This window comes from Copadichromis virginalis, linkage group LG13, assembly GCF_057382275.1.
Source record: "Copadichromis virginalis isolate Kocher_CV1m ecotype Utaka linkage group LG13, C_Virginalis_male_GT1.1, whole genome shotgun sequence".
Classification (NCBI taxonomy): Eukaryota; Metazoa; Chordata; class Actinopteri; order Cichliformes; family Cichlidae; genus Copadichromis; species Copadichromis virginalis.
This window is the reverse complement of record NC_140630.1, coordinates 6537214-6558799: the sequence shown is the minus strand read 5'-3', so window position 1 is coordinate 6558799 and position 21586 is coordinate 6537214. Positions and strand designations below refer to the sequence as shown.

At 38.3% G+C, this 21586-nt stretch overlaps 1 protein-coding gene across 1 annotated transcript in view; it reads left to right on the top strand.

The window, feature by feature from the left end:
* Positions 1-19150, top strand: part of LOC146695148 (1-phosphatidylinositol 4,5-bisphosphate phosphodiesterase beta-1-like) — a 35771-nt gene extending 16621 nt beyond the window's left edge. The window contains exons 11-32 of the mRNA XM_085477052.1: positions 395-552; positions 1630-1712; positions 1807-1891; positions 2009-2174; positions 3441-3496; positions 5313-5409; positions 6984-7068; positions 7312-7436; positions 8140-8294; positions 8404-8571; positions 8654-8753; positions 9481-9585; positions 11770-11882; positions 11965-12115; positions 12261-12314; positions 12784-12961; positions 13231-13363; positions 13638-13714; positions 16327-16416; positions 16579-16636; positions 16780-16866; positions 17353-19150. Coding sequence (XP_085333178.1) covers positions 395-552; positions 1630-1712; positions 1807-1891; positions 2009-2174; positions 3441-3496; positions 5313-5409; positions 6984-7068; positions 7312-7436; positions 8140-8294; positions 8404-8571; positions 8654-8753; positions 9481-9585; positions 11770-11882; positions 11965-12115; positions 12261-12314; positions 12784-12961; positions 13231-13363; positions 13638-13714; positions 16327-16416; positions 16579-16636; positions 16780-16866; positions 17353-17505 — 2477 coding nt within the window. The 3' untranslated portion in view covers positions 17506-19150. The remainder of the gene's footprint in view (positions 1-394; positions 553-1629; positions 1713-1806; positions 1892-2008; positions 2175-3440; positions 3497-5312; positions 5410-6983; positions 7069-7311; positions 7437-8139; positions 8295-8403; positions 8572-8653; positions 8754-9480; positions 9586-11769; positions 11883-11964; positions 12116-12260; positions 12315-12783; positions 12962-13230; positions 13364-13637; positions 13715-16326; positions 16417-16578; positions 16637-16779; positions 16867-17352) is intronic.
* Positions 19151-21586: the final 2436 nt, after the last annotated feature.

Genomic DNA, 21586 nt, shown 5'->3' with positions numbered 1-21586 from the left:
GTTAGAAAAAATATTTGACGGAACTGGTTATCTATTACACAAGGAGACAAGGTGTGACACTAATAATCCATGCATTCTTTCACATCTTGGCTTATGTGACTATTCATACGATAAATGGACGAACAACCTTCGGGATCACATCCTAAGGGGCAATCCTGCTATGTTTTAAATACCTGGGACTCTTCATGAGTTGTTTTAGAACCAAAGAAGACTCTTGGATGAGAGATGAAACATTCTAACAAAGCAAAAAGAAGTAATTTCCTTCTTTTCAAGTCCTCAAGTCTACCATGACCTCAGTGACTGAGAGCCTACACAGACTTACTTCCAGGAAGTAGCTTTGTATTTAAATCTATAGCCTTGTTTTGCATCATTTGTTCTTGTCCTTGTGTTTCAGCGGGCCAGCTGGCCGGGAGCTCCTCAGTAGAAATGTACAGGCAAGTTCTGTTGGCCGGGTGCCGCTGTGTGGAATTGGATGTGTGGAAAGGACGGACTGCTGAGGAGGAACCTGTCATCACTCATGGATTCACCATGACTTCAGAAATCTCCTTTAAGGTGTGTCTAAGTGGGAATTAAATCATGCAAGTTAAGAGTGCACATTTAGGAAGCCATTTAAGCAAATGTTTGGTACAATTTTGTGTTTTCTCTCCAGAAGGTTCGTCTTAATCCTCTTGGTTGTTTGGTCTATATGCTCTTCTTTTCTCTCTTTGCTTCCCAGTCACCCAAAGCGGTCATAGCAGATGGCTGCCCCTCCCTCAAGCAGTTTCTGCTGGACATCTTCCTGTTTAAAGGATTTTTTTTTCTCCACACTCTCGCCAAGCATTTGCTCATAGGGCAGTTATTGGGGTTTTTTGTGTATAATGTTGTAACGTGTACAATAATTGTCTCGGTGCTGTTGAAATATAAATATAAATAGATTTGGATTAAACCTTCTGAATTTGATTGCTCACATTGTTTTTGTGGCTGAATGAAAATGCCAAGCCATCTGCAATGATTCTGGACTGTTTAAGAGCTAATTGCAACCTCTTAGTCATCTGGCTTAGATCTTCTGCTTGTTAAAGAGGCCAACTTGTGTTTGTTTTGAATGGTCCTGTTTGCTAGAATACATCAAATGTGTCAACCATTAACTTTTAAAAGCAGGCTAAAAACATTCATTTTCTCTGAGGGATTGTTGTACTATTGGTGTGCATGATTATCATGGCCCTAAGAATTCACAATAACTATAGCATTGCAGACACCCCATATTTTATTCACAATACTACATAGAAAACTTGTCAAATGAAACTGACAAAATGTACTATTGTAAGAAGAGGCAGAATCATGTCTCAATAAAGTGGTAATCTGCACGTCCAGACCGTTGCTGGACTTTTGTCTCACATAGGATTCTAGATGTTCAACAGTCCTGACTCTGTAATTTTTGTTTCATGATGTGCCAAATGATTTCAGCCGTTCACGGTCTGGACTGTGGGATGGCCAGTTTAACAGGGCTCTTCTACTACGAAGCCATGCTGTTGTAATAGATTCATCACACTATCTTACTTAAATATGTAAGGTCTTCCCTAAAAAACCTGCCTTGAGTTTCTGAATATCTGCAAGCCACTTTGCAATGTGTTTTTGTCTTTCATTTTCTAGGAGGTGATTGAAGCTATTGCAGAATGCGCCTTCAAGACCTCACCCTTCCCTGTGATCCTGTCTTTTGAAAACCACGTGGACTCGTGAGAATCTCATTATTTATGTTTTTTAATATCCTGATTGAATCATAAGATCTTTTTGTTTATATCTGTAATTTTCCATTTACCCATCTATCAGGTTGAAGCAGCAGGCTAAAATGGCTGAATACTGTCGATCCATTTTTGGAGAAGCTCTTCTGATTGACCCTCTGGACAAATACCCTGTAAGAAATACTGACACGTGAAAGTGTTCAAAGTGTCTATTTTGTGATCAGACTGCAGTTTAAATTAATTTCTCTCTTTTCTGTCTTTTTTTTCTCTTCTATTGTGTGTATTTGCAGCTGGAGCCAGGTGTCCCTCTGCCCAGTCCTCAGGAGCTGATGGGCAAAATTCTCATCAAGAACAAGAAATCCCACAAACCTTCCAATAACACAGACACAAAGAGACTGACGGACCAACCTGCCAATCAGAGCAATGAACCAGTGTCTCCTAGCAACAACACAGGAGGTAAGACACAAAGACAAAAGGACTTTTTTTCAGCCCAGAAATCCAAGTGAAATGTATTCAACTGCGACAGCCTTTGTATAAAAAAATACGACAGACAGTAAATTCTTCTGTGGTTTCAACAGCTGCACGGGGCTGGAGAAATGTTAAAAACACAGGCATATTTTGGCTGTAACTTAAGGGCATCAGATGTCCAAAAAACGCTTTCACTGTGTGTCTTTCAAAGTGTTTTCACATTCAGCAGGCGTATGTCCTCACAAACATGAGTCATCGGGTAATCAGCATCATTGGGAAAAGGCGCAGTGGCTGGAGCTTCAGCACTGTCCCTGAGAAATTTGTTTTAAAGACCCAGGAAAAATAATGTGATTACTGCCCCAAATCATTTTGTAGTGTTTAGTTTTCTGAAAGGTCACTATCAGAGGACAGCACATTTCTTTAAACCACAATTTCCATCATGACTTTTTGTAAAATCCTTTGGCCCAAAGTATTATCTACTCCACCTCATCAGGGATGCTTAATGAGCAGGACATCCCAGATGAGGTCTGAAGCTCTTTTCAGCAATTAAATAGCAGAGCAGAGGGAAATGAGGGAGCCTTATTGACATGTTTGACATGCAGATTCTGAAAACAGGACAGTAATTGAGAGCACAACCGTGAATGAAGATCAGACCAGCATCTTTACTGAAGTCCATGCTCATACAGTGGCCGTGACCCTTTAGACAACGACTGCCTGAGTGGGCTGAATAATCAGCACCAGAGAAGTTAAAGCACAGGGCTGTTTAAACTCCTTCCACTATCTGCTTGATTTATATTCTGCTCTTTGGTGCACAAATTTGCCATTGTCATGTGTTTCTCAGATGCTGTGCATGATTATCTATTATTAGTTTATTTGTGCACAGATTTTATTGTACAGCTCAGGAGAAAATCTGTTGTCCTTGCTCTCAGGCATATGCTAAATTGTTACCAAACAGTCATGTTAATGGATAATTCCTGGATGATTATATCAATCACACCTGATTAGCAGTTCACAGGCTAAGTTTCCTCCAGTGAATACTTTTATCAGTCTCTAGCTCTTTTCACCAGCTTTAGGACACATCTCATTAAACTGAAGTATTTATGTGAGGGTATTTTATTTGCATTCTGCTTGAAAAGCAGAATGCAAATCCTGTTCTTGTGTCAGCTGAATAACTGTGTTATTCTGGCCGTTTATATCTGAAAAAAAAAAGACAAAGAGATGAAGAGATGATGAAGACTTGTTTAATTTTAACAGAGATGGAAGCTGAGAGTGAGGAAGATGATGATGATGAAGATGATGATGGTAAAAAGGTCAGTGGTGACATCGAACAGAGCTGACAGAGGGTCACCCTCACTGCTGTCACCATTCGTTAATGTTTACAAGTGCTGTTTATTTTCATGGTTTTGCTGTTTATTCTTTAAGCCATTGTCATTGTTAATCTTGTTCTGAACCCTGAATATTGTTGTTGTTGTGGGTTGTTGTGAACACTTGCTTTTTTTTTTTTTCTTTTTTTTTTTTGCTGTTGCTTGTGCTTTATTTTTTCTGTTGTCTCTCCAGTGGTTCTTGTGGTTTATTCCGTATCTGTACCATTTGTGCATTTTCCTCTGTTTTCACAGTTTTTGTTAATAAGGTGACTGCACTTATGTAGCATTACTTTACTATCATTTTATCTGACTGGGGGTTATACAGTGTGTCTGAAACCAGGATGTTGGTTTTGCTAGAGCATCATACTAATGTTGTTCCCACAAAATCACTGCAGTTGACCAGCCATTGTATTGCGATATCATAGTGCAACTGAAGTTGCTTCAGCCTGTCGACAATTTCTGCATATCTGCAAGCCCCTTTGCAACCCACTTTCATCCCAGACAGATTCATATCTGTTGCTGTTAATGCCCACTCTGTGATGAGTTCTTAGTGCTGCTCTCTCAGCCTTTATTCTTTCTGTGTATCTGCATTAAATTATAACAAAGTACAGCACAGAGGAAATAGATTTAGGAAAACATCCTGCTTTCCAGTAAAATAAACCATTTAACGGCATTAAATATGTATTTAAAAGCCTTTTTAATTGTGCTTTCTTCCAAGCTTTGGCATCACAAAAAAGTTTTGTTGCAGTAATTATTAATTTTTATAGAAGATGAGATCGTGCTGTGCACACACAGCACCTCACTGCAAAAGAAAATACAAAATCACCTGTTTGATATTGTTTTAGTACGCCTAATGTACCCTTTAGTACCATTAATGAGGAGCTTTGACACCTCTATATATGTTATAGATTATAACATATATCTAAATATATGCATCTAAATATACTTTGTTCTACCTCTATCTTTGCTACTGGGGAATTTATTGCACTGCATGTATCAAAAGCTAATGTAGCCTTGAGCAAAAGTGATCAGCTGGCTTCAAAGGTCTGGTAAGCTCCCTTCTTTCTAACTTTTAAACTCGCTGTCTTGAGTGAAATCACCTAAGGCCATTTATCAGATTTTATGCAACTCTGTTTAGAGCCACCAGAGGTTTTATATAACGTGCGTGTTTTTTCACTTTGTTTTAAAGCACTCCCCAGGAGCTGTAAACAGTCTTTGATATGCATTTGATGTCAGAGTTCCCCTTTAAGTTTCAGATGATGCTGACTGTAAATGAATAAAAGTAGAAGAGACATAATGTGGCAAGAGATATCAAACAGACCAGACAAGTGTGTTAGGTGTTGAGACAGAAAGACAGAATTCATTACACCGACGAAAGTGAAAGGTTGAAAAAAATAAATAAGCACAACAAAAAGTAGCAGGATAATAAACAAAAAATGAAATGAAAAGCAGGTCGGACATAGAGTGTGTGCACAAGTGTTTGTGTATTTGTGTTTAAAAAGTCGATGGATTTCATTTTGCTGTATATTTTTATTGTTGTCTTGGTATTAGTGTTTGCTGTCAGATTCTGTTGCTGCTGCCATTCTTTTTGTTACTAAGTGCTGTGCAGAGAAATGCAGGACTGCAAACAATGAAAATGTCTGCTTCAAATGACAGCTGCTGTTCCCTCCAGATGTTATGGAAAAAGATGTGTCTCATCTCATTGAAACTATGCTTTGGATGTGTGACGCTTATACTTTATTCCTTCTGTCGTTTATTGCAGGGCTCAGCTGAGCGGGAAGCAGTGGCAACAGAGGAAATGTCAACTCTGGTTAACTACGTCCAGCCTACCAAGTTCAACTCCTTCGAAGCCTCCAAGAGTAAGAAAAGCTCACTATAGATATGTTATTTTGTAGTGATATCCACTGTAACTCAATATAAATGATATAATGCATAAGTTTGGCCTTCACTGTGTTCACGAAATAGGGTGTGAAATTAACTAAGAGAGATTTTTTTTTTATTAAAATTGTTATCTAAAGTAAAGTCAGGTGACAAATGAAAGGATAACTCAACACAAAGTGACTTAATCAGTTTTAATAGATGATAATGTGTGAAGAGGGGATCAGGTCAATGTTTTACACACAGCAGGAGCTATTCAGGGCCAAATGTGTTTTGACTGCTGGAATTCAACCTAAGTAGAGCTTTCAATAGGCAGGTCACATGATCCCAGCCCATAGTTACCTGCACTATGCTCATGTTGTGAGTTTGGCATAGGGAGCTAGTAAATTGAAAACCCCTAAATATCTGATCCAACTGGGTTGTAGATCTGTGTTTTTACGTTCAAAAGACATGTCTAGAAAATTTCAGGGTTGGGATGAATCTTTCAAGTCTCTGAAACTCTACTGGAAGAATGGAACAACATAATTCCCAGAAGATAGATCTTCATTTGGTGTTTAGGCGATGGTGGTGGAGAGAGTTGTGTAAATCAGGATTCACTGTCCCATGTTGTTGTTTATGCGTGTGGGTCTGTGGCTGTGCAGAGAGAGTGATTGTGGGAATTCTTCCTTCTCTTCTCTTTGTCTGTCTCCTCTTTTCATTCTTTCTATTTTATCTATTCTCTTTTCTCGCCTCCCTGAGCTGGGTTCTGCCACAGGTTTCTTCCTGTTAAAAAGGACTTTTCCCCCCCCACTGTTGCCAGGTGCTTGCTCACAGGGGACCATCTAATTGTAGGCTTTTCTTTTAGATACTGATGTTTTTCTTTACAATATAAAATGTAACTGCTGTGTGAATAAAACTGAGCTACCAGTGCGTAGCTTGATGCCAGTAATAAAACACATGGATGAATCTGTTGAAAACAGTCCCTCAAAGGGAGAAAAACATTGCCATAATATAATATAAAAACTTTTTAAAAAATCAAACAAGACTTCTTTCTCTCAGTGAACTATAGCCAGCCAGTCATAAGCAAAAGTAGGCAATTTTTATGGTTGTACCACATATTTTGACACTGCCCTGTGGTTGCTACAGACCTGCAGCTCATATCTGCAAAGCTCTGCAATCGCATCTATACACAGTCATGTTGAACACTTAACACCTCAGTCCTCCCATAATTTATCAGTTTGGTTAAGATCTGGTGACTGTGAAGATCATAGCACAGGATTTACATCATATTAATTCTCATCAAACCATTCAGTGAACACTTTGTCCTCTTGGAAGAGGCACCTTTAATTGTAGGATAAAGGTAATTACTCAGACACTTACACTGACATGTCCCTCTAAAAGAGCAAAAACGTGTCAGTAAAGTGGCCCCCACAAAATAACTGAGCCACCCCACATAGAGACCAATGGGTTCATCCAATTCCTTCAATTTGTTAACTTTCTGTAGATGCAGGAAGTTTGAAACCAAACTAATTGCTCAGAAATGCGTGTGTTCTCATTTTTGTGTGTGTTTGTGTAGAGGCAGCCCGCTGTTACCACATGTCGTCTTTTGTGGAGACCAAAGCGTTGGAGCATCTCACAAAGTCACCAGTGGAGTTTGTAGAGTATCCTTGGCAACAGTTACCACAGTTACATCACACCAAGGCACCATCACTTTATTTTTCATTGACTTCTCACTTTTGCTTGCTTTTTTTCTGTTAACCTTCAGAAATCTTTGTAACTCAGTAAGTTCTGATTAAGTTTTCATTTCATCAGTTTCTATACCAGCAGTTTCAGTACAATACATTTTACATGAATCTATATGTTAGCACTAATGAAATAATGGTTCTTAACCTTCTGTTAACCAGATATAATAAATCTCAGCTGAGTCGAATCTACCCAAAAGGAACCAGAGTGGATTCATCAAATTTTATGCCTCAACTCTTCTGGAACGCAGGATGTCAACTGGTGGCTCTAAACTACCAAACTATTGGTAAACTATTTTTTCTTTTTCTTTTTTTTTTTGTAAAAGGTGCCTTCAAGGACCTTTAATAAAAGTCCTCCCACAAGCAAGTATCCTATCATGGAAAGCCCATTGGCCAATTCCAGGTTAAAAGACTAATCTGAATTAATGGAGCCACGAACATAACAGTTCATCTCTGACTCATCCCTACAGAGATCTTGAACAATTGCTGTGCTAATCCACATTAAACCAAGAAAAACATTTGACACAGTTGAAACTGTTCTGGACCTCAACTGGAAGATTGCGACTTTTATGTGCCACCGTTGACTGTCATGAAGAAATATCCTTATTGACATTTTAAAGGGAATGCCATTTTTGGAATTGCAGAATTCTCCCATTTAGGTTTCTTTTGAGTGCCATGTCTCTGCCTTATAATGCTTTTGCCTCGGTAAAAGAAAGCATTCAAGATTTCCCCCCCTTTTAAGTGCATTTTAAATTAAGGGAGATAGTCTTTCCAAGGCTATCTAGGCTTTGCATGTACTCATTTGTTAACCACTTACCCTTGTTTAGAGTCAGATCAGCTGAAAATGTACTTCAGAAGCCACTGATTCCCCAAAATAACACATTCCACTTTGCTGCTCTTTTGTGCAACAACCAGAGTGCAGCTGTACAGCTCAAACTCAAACTGGTGCTTTAAGCCTTTGTGATGCTAAACTTCAATTTTCTGTTGCAGATTTGTCCATGCAGCTGAATCTCTTTATGTTTGAGTACAACGGTCGGAGCGGCTACAGGTTGAAGCCTGAGTTCATGAGGCGCCCGGACAAACACTTTGACCCTTTTACGGAAAACACAGTAGATGGCATTGTAGCTAACACCCTCTCTGTGAAGGTATATTCACAGTGCTTTTTTTTTTTTTAAACAGTCTCTATTGGTATAACTCTTGTAGTATCTTCCTGTATGTGTTTAAACAAATGCAAGTGAATCCTCTGTGTTTCAGGTTATTTCAGGCCAGTTCCTGACTGAGCGGAGAGTGGGGGTGTATGTGGAGGTGGAGATGTTCGGACTCCCTGCAGACACTCGGCGGAAAGCTCTGAAGACCAAAACGTCTCAGAACAACAATGCCATCAATCCAGTGTGGGACGAAGAGCCGATTGTGTTCAAAAAGGTGCGTTACAGGGAGTCAGATGTCTTACCTGTGCATACTAATTAGCCTATTAACAGTGTGACTGTGACAAATCTTTTCACAGGTGATTCTTCCTACCCTGGCCTCACTAAGAATTGCTGCCTTTGAAGAAGGAGGGAAGTTTATTGGTCATCGAATTATTCCGGTGTCTGCCATTAGGCCAGGTATTCATTCATTTCAACCTTTGATTCTCACCCTGGTGTTAAATGTTAAAGTATTTATCTATCAGATACTGACCTTTTTGTATCTTTAGTGCTGACTGCTATTACTAACTACACCTCTTAGAGATTTCTTTGAGTGTGCTTGAGTTTCTATGGGTTCACTAGTTTGTATTGCAGTTTTTCTTCTCCATGTTTCTTATGGAGTTTATTGTGTTTTCCTTGTACAAAGACAGCAATATGTCATAAAGCTTAGCAGACAATAACTGTCCAAACTCCCAGGAAATGAACTGATGATAAAATAATAAAATAAAAAGTCACAGAGAATAAAAATCAGCATTTTTTATATGTGTAGATGTTTTATGGCACCTATCATGAAAGATTCATACATAAATATTTCTTTGGCTTTTCATGCTTGTGGAGACTGTACAGACGTTGATATTTGTGTCATTGACCATATTTTGGGGCTCTTGATTTTTCTACTTACCTTACCTCCCGGGAAGCATCCTGACTTTTATGTTCAGACTTTATGTCGTGTGATCAGGTTGCAGAGGCACAAACAATGTGAACTAAATAAGTTTTTTTCTGTGTAGTTTGACTTCACTCATGCTTGGTCTGAAAACACTTAGCATTTCTTACTGCCAACTAACTTTATTGCCGGGGTTTTGTGCATTGCATTAAATATTTATCTGTCTACATGAACCAGATGACTGTTGCATCTGTTACTCTGCAGGTTATCGTTACATCGGCTTGAGGAATGAGAAAAACCAGTCTCTGATTCTGCCAGCTGTGTTCGTCTACATTGAAGTCAAAGACTATGTCCCAGATACATTTGCTGGTACAAACTTTTGGACTGTTTAATGGCATCACAGAACCAAATATCTACACTGACTGATTTATTTCATGTTTTTTGTTTTCATAACAAAACCAAGCATCACATAAAAGAACATGGGGGAAAGGGCAGTGTCTTTATTTATGCAAGGTGGCTTACAGCGAAAGGTATCCACTGTTGTGACAGTTTTTCAACACATGTAGGATCCCAAGCTCTGTAGTGCCACCTACAGGACATATTGTGACCAATCATGGCCGAAGTGGGCTCCTGTTTTTGCGTCTATTTGGCTCATCCATTAGCAGAAACCCACTCCTTGCAGTAAATCTCTTGAACATATTCATTGGCTCAATAGAATAAAGGTTTTATCATTTTAATGTCTCACCCACATGATTGAGCACAAGTGTCTTAAACGGCTAAAATATTTTATTTGATCATCAGCCGAAGAGCTTTCAGAACATTGTTTATGCATTTAAAGTCCAGAGTGCAGTGGGGCGCCTTTGTTTGTTTGTTTGTTTAATGAATGACCAAAACTGACAAAATCACAAATCACATCACATAAATACAAATCACATAAATAAACATCAGTACTGCTATTCTTCTGATACAGTAAAGAAAGAAAGGACCCCATTACATATGCTCTTCATCCACTTACTCATAATTTGCATAATTCGGCAAATGGAAAGAAATACAGTAACAAAAAATCAACATAAATCCATGTAAATTGCTAAAATTATTAAATAAAAATGGTGAAAAAAATGAAAATTACATAAGGATGTAAATAAATAGGGGAATTAATACAAAGTTAAATATTTTTATAAATTAATTCATGTTTGCGTGTATTTTTTTATCATAAACAATTTTTATTTATTTCATTTAAACTTCAATAACAGAACTTAAAGATAAATACATAAATAAATAATTTAAAAAACAAAACAAAACAAACAAAAAAATAACCCCAAAAAACACACCAATCCCCACACCACCACTCTGTCATTACTCCTCTGTTCTTCAAGTTACAGAAAACCATTTTGTAAAGGGGACCAAATACAATCATATTGATGCAATTTGTCTAATAAGCCATAAGTCACTTTTTTGTAAGATGCCAACTTAGCCATTGCCATTTTGCCACTCTTCATAGGGAGGGGGGGGTTCTTTTTCCGCCAATGTCTTAGCAGGACCCATTTGGCCGTAGTAAGAGCCAGAATCATCCATCTTTTTGTATAACTGGAAAAATCTCCATCAGAAAGTTGTGTGGTTATACCAAGTATGGACAGTTTTGGTGAGATACCAAATCTCCTTTTCAAAACACTGAAAATGACCTCCATTATGTTTTCCTACCAATCCCAAAGTGCCGAACAGCTCCATAAGATATGTAAAATCAAAGCATTTTGACCATCACATCTCCAACATTTGTCCATAGAGACCACGTTCCATTTATACAATTGTTGCAGTGTTCGATGCCACTTATGGATTATCTTAAGTTGAATAAATCTACTGCCTGTTTCTTTATACATAGTATTAACATTTTGAAAACATGAATCCCATTCAACTGAAGATATGTCCAATGCCATGTCCTGGGCCAAGTAGCCCTTAATTTTAAGGAGAGGGTCAGCTGACCGTTCTTGCAATAAGTGATAAATCTTTGCGGTGATGCCTTTACCCAAGGATGATCTTGAGAGCAGGACTTCCACAGGGCTGTCCACAGGACAACTCAAAGGGGTTCCCAGCCACTTCGATAATGAACTATGTATTTGGACATATCTCCAGAATTGATTACGCTGCAACTTATATAATTCCACAATTTTATCAAAGCTTAAAAAACATTTAGTCCCACAGTCAAATAAATCTGATACATAAAGGATGCCTGCCTTACGCCACTGTAACCAGTCAACCGATGTCCCTCCAATTAAAATTAAAAATGTTTGCGTGTATTTTTAATATTTCTGGTGCATTCAGTGGAAAATGTATTTATTTATTTTGGTCTTGATTTTGGTCTTGATTTTGGTTTTAGCATTTCAATTTTTATCTTCATATGTGTACACAAAAACTATGACTTCTTCCTGTTTTAAATAATTGCTACATGTTAGTCAAACTGATATGGTCACATACACATAACCATATTCATGATGTCCACATAGTCCTCAATGCAATGCCATCAGCTCTGTATGTGTTTGTTCATATTTCTTCTAGATGTAATCGAGGCTCTATCGAACCCTATTCGCTATGTCAACCTTCTGGAGCAAAGATCTAAACAGCTGGCAGCCCTGACTCTGGAGGATGGCGAGGAGGACACGCAGACTGAGGTCAGACCTGCTTCGATTCTATTCATTCTTTGTCTCGTGAGCTAAAAGTTTGGCTGTAAAAGGTCTTGGTATTGATTTCCAGGAGGAGACTGAAAGCTGTGCAGAGCGTAAGACTGATCTGAAATCAGCTCCACTAGAAAACGGGCTTAGCCCGGTCTCTGGCCCACCGGGCCACACCCCCATCGCCACCACACCCAAAGCTTCTGCAGCCAATCAACAGGCAGCCACGACAGGTAGTTAGCAACTGCAAGTGAAGATGCACACACTAATACAAATATTAAATGACTGATAAAAGTGAACTGCAGATATTCTAATGGTAATATGTACAAATACTAAATTTACTTTTTTGGTATGGATTTTCTCTTTTCTACATTTTAGATGCAGCCAAACCAGCAGCCAAGACTGAAGACCTGGTTTTAAGTGTTTTGATAGGTCAGTATTTACATAATTACACATTAAGATTTCTTATTTTAATTCTCTGGATTGGTCTGAAAGTGTGATTCAATGATAGCAAATTTAAAAAATAATTAAGAGCAAAATTAGCACTGAGTGTATCTTAAATATATCGTGTATTATATATGTTTATATAAAGGTGAGTCTAGGACTAGGTCTGAAAAGTGAAGCCAATCCATGCATGTCTTAAACCTGTGATTTTTCTAAAGGCTTGCAGAAGAAGTCTGTTTTCATAGAAGCAGGGAAAATTAACTTTATTGATTTATGATCTCAGGAAATACATTCCTACTAAGTATATGATCACAGTCATTAACATGAATGGCATCATTTTTTATTTTGTTTATTTATTTATTCATTTTATTTATAAAGTGTGGTGTACTTTAAGGTGATTCCGGAGTTTTAACACAAACTAATACACTGTATGATCTGTGATCACATATGGTAACAGATGTCCCAGTGTGCACTTTGGAGAATCTGCAGCAGTCCAAAGTTTACCAGAAGGAGCAGAGACGCCAGTTTAAAGAGCTGAAGGAGTTAGTGAGGAGACACCAGAAGAAAACGTCAGAACTCCTCCGAGAGTTCAACAATAAGTACAAGAAGACAGCAAGACAATGCAGCAAGAACAGGTACGCACACCAACGTTATTATAGTGAATGAAATAAAACTAACTAAAACTAAACTGAATTGAAAATTACAAAGTCAAAATGAAAAAAAAGAGAAAAATAATTATACTTTTTAAAGCTGTAATAACTCTGACGCACACAGACACGTTATGTTTGTGTTTTTTTAATTATAACATTTTTTTCTCTTATCATATTGAAATAACACCTGTTATTTTACTGTGAAAGAGAGGGGAAAGTGTTTCATTTTAAAATCTTCAATTTGCCCTTGTCAGGAGTTCGAACTCGGACAGTGAGAAGGACGACCGTCTGCAGCAGCTGAGAGAAGAGCAGCATCAGCAGCTTCTGGCTCTGAGGCAGGAACAGTACTATAGTCAGAAATATCTGCAGAGAGAACACATTAAAACGGTAAAATCTAACAAAACGAACTTTTAAAACAAAAAAAATAGTTTCTTCACTTTTGATTGAAGTATTATTGACAAGGGAAACTCATAATAACATCTTCCCCAAAAGACAAATTGCTAATAAGTATCACGCTATGATTGGCATGACAGAAAGTCTCTCCCCGCCAGGTATAGCAATAAGAATGATGTTTGACAGGCTCTGTGTTAAGTTAGCGCCTTCAGTTTTGAGCATGTCTGTAAAATGTATTTGTGTGAAACATTGTCTTTGTTCCCTCCAGCTGACGGAGCGGCTGACCAGTCTGGCTGAGGAGAGTCACAACACCCAGATAAAGAAGCTCAAAGACATCTGTGACAAGTGAGATAAAAATCTGTGACTGAAGTCTCACGGGTCTTTAAGCTCAGAGGAATTCCACATGGTGTTAGAGTTATTTTCATAACAGCAGTAGCTTGCAGAGCATTCCCTCTGAGCTGCTTCAGGCAACAGCAGGTTGGATATTTGCAGGGCATGGTGCCATTCTTTATGGTCTTTATACCATAAAGACAAAATTTGACAACCTCCCCTTTACACTTAATGACAAGTTTGGATGTGTCGGTATTGTTACGTCCCTCTGCAGCCTCGAATCTGCTCAGTGTGTTCAGCTGGTGCTAATTGGCCACACCTAATCAGGTGTGGATAAAAGCATACCTGAGGCAAGCTTCCCAGGGAGCTCACTAGTCTTTGCCTTGGTGGCACCAGCAATTTTAGCCAACCTGATAGTCCATTTTAAGATAAACCTCTTTTTACCTACACTCTGGTATTCGTCTCCTTTTTTATGTTGCGGCTTTTGAGCCGGGTCGTAACAGTATATACGAATAAAGATGTGGTTTGACAACCACTAGAAACCGTCCTCCCTACTTCTGATGCAAACAACTTGGCTCAGAAAAGAGCTGCATGGATAACTACTAGTAGGCTTTCAGGGGGCTAAGAGTTAATTTTGAATTTGATCCTAGCAATACAACTAAAAAAAACAGGGTGTGTTTACTACTGTGTAGCATCCCCTCATTTTTTAACAATGGTCTGTTTTCTTATTTTTTAAAGCAAGGTCTGGACTGCAGTTCAGCTTCGGATTCTTCCAGTACAAAGCCAGGCTGTCACAATAGTTGCATTTGAATTATCTTGCTGAAATCAGCAAGGCTTTCCCTGAAAAACAGCATCATCTGAATGTGAATGTATATTGATACTGATGGTGCCCTTCCAGATGTGCAAACTGCCAAGTCCAGACTTCTAAATGAGTGCTGATAACAAGCCAGATGGTTCCACTCCTCTTTAGTCCAAAGGATGTAGTTTCCATGTTTTCCAAAAGAAAATATCAAATTGTTCTCAAACAGGTTTCCAGTTTGAGTTTTGGCAGCAACATTTCTGGATTATGTTCACATATGGATTCTCCGTTGTGTGATAGAGCTTTAACCTGCATTTGTGAATGGCACAGCAAATCCACAGTGTTCACAGACACTGATTTCTGGAAGTGTTCCTGTTTGGATGTATTTGCATATTCTAGTAAATAAAACATGTCATTTATTTATTTATCAGACACATTTTCACATAAGCATATTTTCTTTTTCAAATGAAATCATAATCACTGTTTTGACACCTAATTATGACAACATAATATATCTACTGCCAGCATTTTGAGAAATATTTATATTGTAGAACATGAAACTAATGATCTGCAATATTATTAATTTTTTATATTGAAAGTAATGTAGAGATTCTCCTAGTATTATCATATTAAATGGTGGAAGGAAAAACAGACAAAGCATGCATTTAACAGCTTAAAATTATAGGCAGTTACCTTGAAATGCTTAAATGGCTCCTAGAGCTAATTGAAGGTGATTTAATAATTCAGTTCAATTGAGTTTTATTTATACAGCACCAATTACAACAACAGTCGCCTCAAGGCACTTTAGATTATAAGTGGGAAGGAAAAACTCCCTTTTAACAGGAAGAAACCAGGCTCAGGGAGGGGCGGGGCCATCTGCTGCGACCGGTTGGGGTGAGAGAAGGAAGACAGGATAAAGACATGCTGTGGAAGAGAGCCAGAGATTTATAAGAAGTATGATTCAATGCAGAGAGGTCTATTAACACACAGTGAGTGAGAAAGGTGACTGAAGAAGAAACACAATACAGCATAGGAATCCCTCAGCAGCCTACACCTATTGCAGCATTACAAAGGGGGGATTCAGGGTCTCCTGATCCAGCCCTAACTACGTGCTTTATCAAAAAAGAAAACCTAGCTAAGATTAGCTAAGGCTTAATCTTAGGTATTTATCTAGTTAAGATTAAGCCTAATCTTAAAAGTAGAGATAGTGTCTGTCTCCCAAATCCAAATTAGAAGCTGGTTCCACTGAGGAGGGAAAATGAAGGCTCTCCCTCCCATTCTACTTTTGAATACTCTGGGAGCAACAAGTAAGCCTGCAGTGTGAGGCATGAAAGCTCGTTTTGACCTCCATATTTTCTATTGGCCCCAGAGGGAGCAACTCCACTGGAAGCAAAAATTAGATGTGAATTCCACAACAGAAGCCATGATGGTAAAACCATGGCTTCTGTTATATAAAAAATATAAATTAAAAAAAGCTTTTAGTTTGAATCAGATTCAAGTGGTAATTCTATGCTTTCAGTTTTTACATTGTAGTAACAATTAAAATAAGGTTAACAATAGAAAGGGACAGATTAGAGGGCATCATCTGGGCAATTCTTCAAATACCGGCCCAAATAATTGCCAGGAAGAGTTACCAAGATGGCTCTGGATTTTTAGCCTTGCTAAAGATGTCTTTTTAAAGTACGTGATACTTTATATGTACCCTATCTTATTTCAGCTGTTCTTCAAAAGATACTATGAGCCAGACTTTTACCCAGTGCACTTCTAAAAACTTGATACCATGTTTTTCACCAAGCATTTGCCCTAATCTTTCTTTCTGCTTCTATAGGGAGAAAAAAGAGCTGAAGAAGCAGATGGATCGAAGGAGAACAGAGAAGATCAACCAAGCAAAGACCAAAGAGAAACATCTGGCTGAGGAGTATGATCTATAAGCACACGCACACACATTTCACTATTTATCTAGCTGCTGTAGCTTGCTCATCTGCTTCATGCACTGATCCACTGATCTAGTCTCATTAGAAGAGAAAAATATTTATCTCAGATCCAATCAATGTCAATCCATTTGTCTCTATGTTCCCAGGGAGAAGATTGAGATCAATAAGTCCTACGTCAATGAAGTCGTCCAGAACATTAAAAGGGTGAGCAGCAGATGAGGTTAAAGGAATTTTTATGGGCCTTTCCATAAAGTGAATTCCAAAGAGACAATTATGAAAATGTTATGGCTGTAACACTCTCTCCATTTAGTGCAACTCTGTCTGTATGTCTGTTTGTTTATCCTCAGCTTGAGGAGACTCAGGCAAAGCGCCACGAGCAGCTGGTGGAGCAACACAATGATCTCCTGCAGGAGATACAAGACCAGAAGCCAAAGGTAAATACAAGTTTCTCTTTCTGTCCACAATTAAGTTCATTTATTTTTAGCCAAAGTCAGTGAAATCTGCCACCGACCACTTTGCAAGCTTCATGCTCAAATGCACTGCTTGGCAAGAACATTTCTTGTACACGAGGCTCCAAACTGGTGCTGCTGTCTGCCCACACCCACGCACTTTAGAGGCAGCGCTGACGTCAACGTGGGGCATTTAAAGGATGCAATGTGGCCTCTGGCAGCCATATTGGAGCTGTTCGAGTGTTGGCAGAAACGGCTGACAACAGCTGGTTGCGTTTCTGAATGTACAACCCATCTGTCTCAACTGTAGGAGATAACTAAACAAATTTGTGTGGTGTTTCTGACTGGGACCTGACTCATCATGGTTATATTTCGCTACATCTGCCGTTATGTAATCCCACCTTAGCCACAAAAAATCTTTAAAAGCAATCTATCCTCAGTGAGCAAGCGAATGTGTGTGGTGTTTTCCAGCTGCAGGGCTCTGTGGAGGCAGAGTTTCAAGAGAAGTTCCAGCGTTTGCCTGGAGAGATTCACGACTTCCTGCAGGACAGGAAGTTGGAGGTTCGAGGCCACAGCAAGTCACGACCTTCCACCCCACACGAAGCTCTTTCAGAGGAGGACTGAAGAGGGGAAAAAAGGATGAAGGACCAAGGGGGAATGAGGAACGAGAACAATTGGATCAATGGAAGCAGCGTGGAGTAGATCAATGAAATGCAAAGCATGAGAATAAAAGATAACAAGAAGTATTGATGAAGAGGGCGCGAAAGAGTAAATAATCAAGTTTATATAGACTGTTACTTCTTTTTAATGGAAGAATGCTTTAACAATTTATTTTTTATTCCATTCTAGCATGAACTTTGTGTGTTTAATACAAGTGTTTAATCAGACCCCGTTTAGTCTTGCATTAAGTCTTCTATTCTGTCATCTGTTATTTTAGACCTCAACAGTTTGTACTGCATGACTGCATATCTATCTATCTATCTATCTATCTATCTATCTATCTATCTATCTATCTATCTATCTATCTATCTATCTATCTATCTATCTATCTATCTATCTATCGATCGATCGATCATTTGAAGATCACTGAACATACATCAGGCTCTGTCTTATTGGAGAGAAATCTTTACAAATATAGAGTTTTCAACAGAGTTTCAACAAATTCTAAGCAGCTGTTTGCCCTTTTTACTTGTCCAGTCTGCTATAACAATGTCAAAAAATTAAAAAAACTACAAAGCTAGAACAATTCCATCCTGGAGCACTCGGCGCCATGCTTTTACAAACACAATCAGCACACTTGGTCTGGTGCTGCCAAGAATAAAATGCACTGTAGCATTTGTTTGAGCTGAGAGTTTTTAAAACAGAACCACTAATGTCTGGGTTTTGTTAAATCTCTCAAGGACAGAAAAAGACATTTTGCAATTCACAATTCTCCCAAGTATCTCCACTCCAAGGCTGGCTGAACTCACAGTTGGAAGCTGTTGCTCACTAAATCTGGATGAAACTCTTTTATTCAGAAAGACAGAAAGATTAGAATTTAAGGGGTTAATACATGACAACAGTTAATGCTGTATTTTTTTATACATTTATTTATCACTGTTATTATAAATGCTTTCTTTTCTTTCTTTTTTTTTGGCTAGCATCACTGATATAGCCACAGGCTACATGCCTGACTTCCGAGCAGCTTTGCAGCTGGGATGTTGGTGATTTTGTCAGGGACACCTCAGTGGTGGAAATGCAAGAGAGGCAAATGTTTTCTTTTTTCTGCCTACATCCTGATAATAATGCATTCCGTTTCTTTTTTTGATTTTAAATAGGATTTTTTTCTCCTGTTTACTGTCATACAGATGAGGTGTGATTTTTTTTAAAGGAGCTGACAATAACTCCATAATATAAAAAACCTTTACCTGCTGTAAGTTTGTCTGATCTCCCTTAAAAAGTCATCTTCTGGTGCACATCTGGACAATTTTTAATAGAGATGCTTTTTTTTTTTTAGATCTCCCAGTGGAAGTCCCTCTTTGTCCTCTTGCACTTGTGCCTCTGTGACAGATGCTGGATCTCCTCTTATGTGTCACAACTGCGATCTTTCAATTTGATTTTCATTTCTATAATTGTTGCAGGGAGACAAATCTGGTGACTGGTCTAAAGCAGTATGCAAAGGTTGTTTTAGTGGCTTAAGTCCTGCATTTTCAGTTCTGTTCTGAATGTTCTCCTTTAAATATCCTTCCACTGACTCAAGTTGCTACAATTATATTCAGTCTTGACAGTCTCTCACTGAGAGGTGAATTTATAATTTAAAGCCATATGTAGTTTGAAAGAAAATGACAAGCATTCTCTCACTGCCACTTCTCGTCTGAAGAGATGCCTTTACAAGTGGAAACGGTGAAGTCTTCAACTGGAAAGAGACCCTGCTCACATTACAATTAATGACCATCCACACAAAACTCAGGTCAGTTTGAAGCAGAGGTTGATGTTTTCTCTCTGTACAAGCTTGGAGTGAGTAGGGAAATCACAGACCAAAGGTGCAAGGGGTCACAATGGGACTTCAGATAATTTTTTTGTACTCTTCGCTCCGTTTCAGGCAAGTCCCAACTGCTTTTCCATCCTTTGGTTAGGAAGGCCAGACAATCAGAAGGCTTAAAGCAAGAGAAGTCTTAAAGGATGATGAATGAATCAACAGTGCTTCAACAGTGCCCAGTATAAGATAAATAAGGCTTATTTTCACCTGTGAGTTGTGCAAAGCTACTTTAGCTTTGCCCAAGAACAAAAATATGAGCATAGTAGGTCCTCTGTCAGTAATTCTTATCCTAAACCTTTGCCTCATGCAGTTGCATAAACATCTAATTTCATATTTGTGGTTTCAGGATTCTGTTATATAAACATATTGTTATGTGTTATATTTCAAGAAGTTAATATCCAGCTCTTTGTATGTGTGTGGGTGTGTATCACTCATCCATATACTGCATTATCTGAACATTAATAAGGATTTTGACACAACTGTTTTAAGGATTTTTTAATGGCAGAACTCTGTGTTTTATTTTAGAAGAAATTATGCTAGTTCCCAGTAAGTGTGTATCATTATCTGCTTTGTGTATTTATTCATGAGATTTTGGAAGGAAATGTAAAACTGATATGTTTTTTCATTGTTTGTTTTTTTTTAAAGACTGTTAGTAGAAGACATGTTTATACGAGTGAGAAGGATTTGCACTGAAAGATAAAGTACAAAGGTTTTATTATCGGCCTATTTTGGATTTTTTCTGACTACTGTAGTTGCAGCAATCACCCCCTCGACTTGCCCCAGATGCTGCTGCAGAGCTGATTTGGTGGCCAGGCGTCTTTGTTAAATGTGAAAGTCTGCTGCCACTGCATGATTTATTTGTTCTAATGTGAAAGATGTACATAACGTAGTCCTCATTCTGATGACGTATGGATTTATCGGTTGCTATTTTCCTGATACTTAACAGCATAATTTGTAAAGTTTTACTTTGCTGTAAAAATGTAAAATGATTGGAGCTTGTTCCTCTTTGTATAGTGATCTTCCAGAACAATATTTGTTGGAACATTTTCCATGATGTTTTTTTTTTTCCTCTAAGGCCTCAGCTGCTTTCAACAACTTTTTTTTTGCCGTGAACCTTTACTTCAAATTTAAGCCACACATAATTGAGCTGAACAATCTGGGGTCACTGTCTGTTCCTGACCTCATAAAGGTAGCTTACACTTGCAGTCTTCATGGCAATATAGAGACTCAGTCATTAACTTTTCACACTAACATCAGAGTGCCTCATCATTCACTAAATTGTCTATTAAGGATGTTCATGTTTGCAAAGTGGCTGAGGTTCTACTGCAAAAATGTGTTGTTGAACATGCCTCATGCTTTAGCACATATACTGAGCATGCTTTATCGTATTAGATTTCTCCACCAGTTGAATTGTTTCTTGGGTTAATTGAATGCTATTTTAAGACCAGACTATTAAATATTTGATCTAAAAAACAAAGTGTTCTTGGAATGTTTTTTCTACCATTACAGTTGAAGACTTACAGTGTTGCGAGAAGATGCACTGTTCAGGCACTGTGTGAGAGGAGGTAATTGCTGTTGTCAGCCTCGTCAAAGGCAAGCCCACTGAATCGTGCCTGTTCACAAAACTTTGCTGTTGCTGTAATTGCGTGCACAGCCGGGATAACGTGAGCTTTCGGGCGCCGTACTGAAGGTGTGGGGGAGGAAAGTGGAGGAGCTGAGCGGCAGTCTGTCACAGGAGATTAATGTGACTATGATGACCTTTCTGCTTCCTAAATAACAAAACATGTAGTGAACTGAATCAAGCCGTACATGAACTGTTAATTAAACACAACATATATTCCGAAAATATTTTTAATTATGTTTCCTTAATATACGCAACATATTTGTCAATAGAACTTTCCTCTTGTATGTTTTCATTTGCCCTGATGTCATTTGCGTTGTTTTTTAACCGTATAAGATGATTTTCTGACAGATGTTTTCTGCATGACTTTGCTGCCCTCTAGTGAGCAAGAACAATAACGCAGGTGTAATGATAAAATTTAAACTCAGACCAGAATTCAAATCTTTTTTTTTTGTTGTTGTTGCTGTTTGTGTCTTTATATTTGTTGTTGCACTGAATTTTGTGAGATCTGTAATAAGACATTTATCGCCAAATTTATCAGTTAACCAAATTTGCAACTTTTGAAA